At 37.5% G+C, this 6,899-nt stretch overlaps 1 protein-coding gene across 1 annotated transcript; it reads left to right on the top strand.

Annotated features, from left to right (window-relative positions):
* Positions 1-1,181: 1,181 nt before the first annotated feature.
* LOC143523669 (cytochrome P450 2J2-like) lies at positions 1,182-6,899 on the top strand. The gene is made up of 9 exons (XM_077018225.1): positions 1,182-1,291; positions 1,609-1,771; positions 1,863-2,012; positions 2,129-2,289; positions 2,605-2,781; positions 3,641-3,782; positions 5,139-5,326; positions 6,312-6,453; positions 6,694-6,899. Exons 2-9 carry the CDS (start codon positions 1,609-1,611, stop codon positions 6,897-6,899), a joined length of 1,329 nt encoding a protein of 442 aa, XP_076874340.1. The 5' UTR covers positions 1,182-1,291.

The raw sequence follows: 6,899 nt of genomic DNA, 5'->3' as shown, positions 1-6,899 counted from the left end.
AGACAGCTGTCAAGGTGCATTGGCATGTTGAATGCACAGACAACGTAGAATTGACTCAAACAAAGACAAGTGACAGCCACAACATCGACACATAAAATATCTTAACATAAACACGGAACAAGTGCAACACACATCAATGAGACTAGAAACAGGTGCTACAAATGAAATCACAGGACCACACCCATAAACACACACAGAACCACAACCACACACACAGGATCACACCCCCGGAACTACATACAGTCCCTGACATAAGTTCTGTCGCTTATCCATGTTGTCCAAACAAAAACTTATAACCTGACTGGTTTTAGAAATGACTCATATGAAAGCTGAAACACTCCCAAATGACATTTAATTTACAAAAATAAATTTGCTTTACTGCAGAAATATTTAATGAACACAGAAAGGTCAGATTTTGGCAAGAACAGAAAGTAAGGTGAAAATCAAAAATAATTCACTTCATATAGAAATATATGCTTCATAACACTGGTGAATGTCGTTGTGGTGCTATTAGAGCCATATTTAAAACTTTATGTAACTTCCAGAACTTCAGAATGACTTTAACACCTAGTATAATCCATGCCATGATACATTTTTCTGAAAGGCCAAAGTATTTCTAATGTCCTACTAAATGGGCTTCTCTAAAAAGTGGCCATTCAATGCAAATGGCTAGGTGTAGTACACCCACAGTAAAGCAAAATTATATCCTCCAACACCATGAAGAATCTTTTTTTTTGTTTTTTTTACTAAAGATGCAGTACACAGGATTGTTTTTTGTGGAAAGTACATGTTAAATCCTGTACCTCATTGCCTGGGTATAAGTCTATGAAATACTTGCTTGAGTACAGGACAGAAAAGCCTTTGTCTTTCCTCTGATTTGTAAAAACCTTTCAGTCTGAGGATACCTTTGTATAAGAATGCACTGAATACTGTCAAGTTTGTCCTCAGCACTGGTTTGTGACAATTATTACATAATCAAAGATTAGGGGTCAATCTAGAAAATTATTAACTGCATCTGCCTACAGGTTGTTTCCCAGTCTGATTGAATGTGATATTTTTCTTGGGCTTTGTTAACAACACTTAGAAAATGGTCTTCAATGATATTCTGATGTCATTTCCCTCCATATCATGGACACAGACCTTACTCCTGTTTTTTGTTGTCATTCTGCTGATCTCAGAACAGCTGAAGAACAGAAAGCCAAAGAATTTCCCCCCAGGACCCACATGTTATCCCTTCCTGGGAAATATTCTCAGTCTGGATTCAGCACATCTCCACCTTCAACTGACCAAGGTGAGTTCTATAAACTCAGTTCCTACCCACAAAACCAACTGATCTAAATCATCAGATGATCATCAATTAGTTTATCTGTTAGATCAAATGTGTAGGGACAGGAATTAGTTGATTTCTGAAAACTGTAACATGTTGCTGAGAGACTGCAGATATTTGCATAAACATACAAACTAAAGTTCTAAAGATAAATGCCTGTGCACAGAGACAACTTTTCAGTCTCTTTAAGACCAGGACAAAATCTATTACTGCTATGAACAAATTGTGGTGACATTCAGGGTTATTATAAAATATGCCCTGTGAATCGATTACTTCTACAGATGTCCAAAACATATGGTGACATCTTCAGTTTGCGGTTGGGGGGGATACATTACGTTGTGGTAAACTCTTACACCATGGTAAAGGAAGCTCTTATTGACCAAGCAGACACCTTTTCTGGACGCTCATCCAATGCAATCTTCAAACATATCAACAAGTTCCAAGGTATGCATTTACCAATAGATCATACAGATGTCTTACCTGTTCCTTCAGTCTGGTTCTGTACTAATGGGTGTGTTTTATTATTTCTGAACAGGTCTAGTCTTTAATAATGGCTACAGCTGGAAACAGCAAAGACGTTTCACTCTCAGCACTCTGAGAAACTTTGGTGTGGGAAAAAGGAACCTGGAATCCAGTATGAATGAGGAAATCAAATTCCTGTGCCAAGCTATCATGGATACAGATGGTAAAAATGACAATTATAGTGGCAAATGATCAGTGTTTAGATGATCAATACTGTACTTCCTAAAAAATAAAAATGGTCAACTATGTTTTGTTCTATTTTTCTACATCACCTTTCAGGAGAATCTTTCAATGCATATCATCTAATCAGCAATGCAGTCTCAAACATCACCTGTTCTTTGGTATTTGGCAGAAGGTTTGAATATACAGATAAAAAGTTTCTGAACATGATCCTTCTGTTATCAAGAGCTCTAAAACTGGAAGGGTCATTTTGGACACAGGTAAATCATTAACATGAAATTATAAATGTATGTTATCGTGAATATATCTGGATTTACTTTGTGCATTGCAAAATAATTAATCAACTATAAGGGCAAGTTTTTCTCAATTTTGAATAATCATAAAACTATAACTCAGTATTAAACATTAATTCCATATCACTGTACGTACAAGTGAAAGATCTGATGTTTCTTGCAAGTTGTAAACATTCTGAGGTTTGTCTTTTTCAAGTTGTACTATCCACCTAAAAGAACAAATAAAACTAACTAAATACCACTCATAGCTATTTATTTAATGTATTTAATGTTCCCCCTCAGGTTTACAACTCCTTCCCCAACCTCATGGACCTCTTACCAGGACCTCACAAGGAAATGATGTCCTGTTTCAAACAACTCTGCAGTTTTATTACTGAAGAGATCAAAGCACATCATGCAGATTGGGATCCCTCCTCACCCAGAGATTTTATAGACTGTTACCTCACTGAGATTGAGAAGGTATCTGTCAGTTATGTTTACATGAAAGATCACACAAATATAAGACTGCATTTTCCTGCTATAATTATTTGAATACATTTTATGACAAATTAATAATGGTTCATGGAGCAATTGATATGGTCCAAAATGACTGTTGTGCTAGAGACAACAGAAATCATTTTTCAGACACAAAAATAACAAAATCTAAATCTGGCAAAATCTCATAACTACATAATAAGTAATGGTGAAGTGTACACTGAAATGTAACATTTCAACACCTTATTGTATAGCAATGACAGAATGTAATATAGAAAAAAGGAAGAAAATGAAAGATAATGGCCATCTGTGCCACTGGTCCATATGTTACATCATAAGAGATGTACACCCTGACACAAAAACAAGTCTAATTTCTATAACTATGGGGAAATTACCTGTGCAAGGGAGACAGGGATTAAAGTCATCACAGAACCAACAAAATCTGTATTTTTCTATTCCTATAGATTAGACATTTTGTTGTCTCAGTTGATCTCAGCAAGGCATTTGAGAATTCACCCCACTGTACAATGAAATTTAGAAAAGTCTATCAATAAAAACAAGATGTGTGCTGAGACAGAAGCATCTCCACTAGTATGGAAAGATTAACATAATAAAGCAATAAACGTATTTTGATAAGGTATTGACAATGCTGAAAATATCCATAAACATAGTGGAACAGAATGTCATAAAAATAAAAATGTGAGAAAGAATCACTTTTTCAGTTGTCTGAAAACCAACAATTGCAAATAGGAACTGGGTACAATGGTGGGTTGGTACATCCCAGCGCTATTTACCTCATGAAATCAGTATTGTTTTTTTACTAAAGTCTCTCAATAATTTTTAGAGGACAGATGATCCAGAGGCAGGATTTCACGAGGAAGGTTTGTGCTATACTGTATTGGACCTGTTTGCAGCAGGGACTGAAACTACTGCTACAACTCTACTGTGGTCCTTCATATATATGATGAAGTTCCCTGAAATTCAAGGTAGGAAGCCTCTCACCTTCATGAAACTACTGCCGCACTGTTTGCTTATCTTGTAGTCATTAGTCATTACACAATTTAGGCTGTACAAAATAATTAGATCATAGGCCTACAGTATATCAACTTTATTTTAATAGGTTGATATTTCATTACTATATTTTACTATACTATTTGTAACGCGGGGTTGGAGGCAGCAGGAGGCAGAGGTTGAGAATCGAAGGTTTTATTCTCCATAACAAAACAAAAGAACTCAGGCCACTAGGCAGTACAAAACAGCAGGATTAACGAAAGTAAGAAAGGCAGGAACGAAGTATAGAGCAGAGACCAGCGAAGCGACGGGAGACTCTCACGTTGCGAGGCGAGGGGTGCAAGTAGTATTCGCAGCACTGGATGGCGCGGCCTGTTGGAATATAAACAGCCCGAGGCTGATCAGTAACAGGTGTCAGTACTCGGCGATTGGGAGCGAGGGTGTGACCGTGCGTGAGGAGGCGGGTGCAGCGCTAGAGTGGGCGTGTGGGTAGAGGAAGGTGTGTGTGTGTCTCTGGCGGCGTCTGGGCTGACCCACCGTAACACTATTTCTGCATACCGGAATGTTTTTAGTTTATCAATTATGATATTAATGGAAAAATAATTCTAATACGGTACAAGTGCATTTAAGAATTTTGTGAGGTGTTTATTTATTTTCTAAATATCATCTATTTTAATATGCAAATATTTTCCTAGCCTATTTTATGTATTACTGCATACCAGAATGTTTTTAATTGATAATTTACAGTATAATTAGCTGCATTTTCCCAATAGAGCTGTATTTAAGAAATTTGAGAATTGTTTATTTACAAGGTCAGTTCACCCAATGTGCCCAAGTCTGTACATTGTTTAAGCGTGAGGGAGCGATAAGACGGACACAAGCGCTGAGAGGATTGAGATTTATTGAAAAAATCCAGGTCATATAAACAGTCATGGGTCAAATCCGTAAGAGAGTCAGTAACATTAACATAGTCAACACACAAGGACATAATGTACACAAAAGGATCAAACTGTAAACTCACAACATGTAAACACGAGAGGCTGTACCAGGAAACATCCAACAATTACCAGCAAATGACATGACAAACAGGGTTTAAATAAACAAGACCAAACGAGCAATACATGATTACAATAACGAGGGGGCTGGGTTACAAAATGCAAGGAGGGACTACGACTGACAGAACTTGGCTACAAAAACAAACCATACATGATTGACAGCTGGGGGAGTGGCTAACTTAATCCAATAGGTCCAAGTTTGTACATAGTTTATTGTACTTAAAGAAGTCACATGGCTTCATAAGATTCTTACAATTAATGTTCTGTTTTCTTCAGAAAAGGTCCAGGCAGAGATAGACAGAGTGATTGGACAGTCACGCCAACCTTGTATGGCTGACAGACCCAACATGCCCTACACTGATGCCGTCATCCATGAAATCCAGAGGATGGGAAATATTGTACCAGTGGGTGTTCCACGGTTCACCTATAATGACACCACACTTGGGGGATATTTCATACCAAAAGTAAGAACTACTTCAACATAAGAAAACCTTATGAAATAAACATGTAACAAATCACAAATCGTGTAATTAAGGCTATGTTCATGATATTTCACACTAATTGCAAAGGAACTGTATTTGTCTGTAGTTGCTATTCAACTCGCCAAGTATTTTTGAATTTTGAAAATGTGAATCAAAATGAAAGAAATGCAGTGCAGTTGTTATACAGTCAATATATAGAAAATGTATGTATTTTGGAAAACGTATTTTTACCTGTCACGGGGCAGCAAGCTGGAATAATGAGGTATGAAGCACCCTGACATACTGCACCCCCTGGTGGTTACTCTAGGAGAACTCCTAAAGAAAACCCCAGCCAATAAAAAAACAAAATATACTGATGCCCACTTAGTATGAAATGGGGATATACCAGGGTCTGCACTAGACTAGGTTCTTTACTGTAACCAATTCCCCTCCAACCCTCCTATACAGTACGCCAAACCAGTATGTGATGAAGGGTAGTATGTCCAAATACATAGTACGCATTAAACAGTAAGCGAAAAGTATCCATTTAACTACGATCGTGTGACGTCTTAAGTCATATGACATAGGTAAAACGGTAGCCGTAGTATATCAAAGGGTGTATGCATACTGCCCAGTCGCCTATTGAAAAAAATATACTGCTTTAACGGTTGAGCAGAACATACTGCATTGAAATTTAGGGCTTACTGCTAAAGTATGCCATTTCAAATAGAGCTTTTGTAAGGCAGTTATGTAGGGGTGACTTCACCTTTGGGGAAAATAGGTTCATGAGTGCTGAATACATTTTCAGCTCAATAACCTCAATCTGGTGGCAGACAGCCACCAACGTGAGCCACTTACTAATGGCTTGATTTCTGAATTTCTACAACTTAATAATTAATACAGTATCTTGAACATTAAAATGATGTTGTAAGTTATTCATAAACAAACTAAACAAAAAAATCACAAAACATGTTGTTATTTCTCTCAGGGTACACAGATCATCCCTAACCTGACTTCAGTGCTGTTTGATGAGACCCAGTGGAAATCTCCTCATTCATTTGACCCACAGAACTTCCTCAACCCTCAAGGAGAGTTCATCAAACCTGACGCATTTCTACCCTTCTCAGCAGGCAAGGAGTTCACAGAATATGTAACCATGTTATATATAAGGTATAAGTATAAGACTGATAGAAGTCTACCCAAAACATTGTGATAGTGTTATAATAATAGCCCAAAGAACATTGGTATTAGTACCATTTTGTAGCTGAAGTTCTGAGAAGAACATATTTATAGTGAAACAGATTCTCAAGGAAATCTGAACAACTATAAAGCAGTTACATTTGAATGTTGTGATTATTTTCTCTCCACAGGTAAAAGGATTTGTCCAGGTGAATCACTCACTCGTATGGAATTGTTTCTCTTCTTCACCTCCATCCTGCAAGTCTTCACCCTCTCCCCTCCAGTTGGGACCAAACCTAGTCTGGAGTTTGAGCTTGGTATAACACTCAGCCCGAAGCCATTTAACATGACTGCCAGACCACGGTGGCTGTCATGCTCTCAAAGGGAGAGAGTGTGA

Source organism: Brachyhypopomus gauderio, chromosome 9 (genome assembly GCF_052324685.1).
Source record: "Brachyhypopomus gauderio isolate BG-103 chromosome 9, BGAUD_0.2, whole genome shotgun sequence".
Taxonomy (NCBI): Eukaryota; Metazoa; Chordata; class Actinopteri; order Gymnotiformes; family Hypopomidae; genus Brachyhypopomus; species Brachyhypopomus gauderio.
This window is presented reverse-complemented; position numbering and strand designations above follow the sequence as displayed.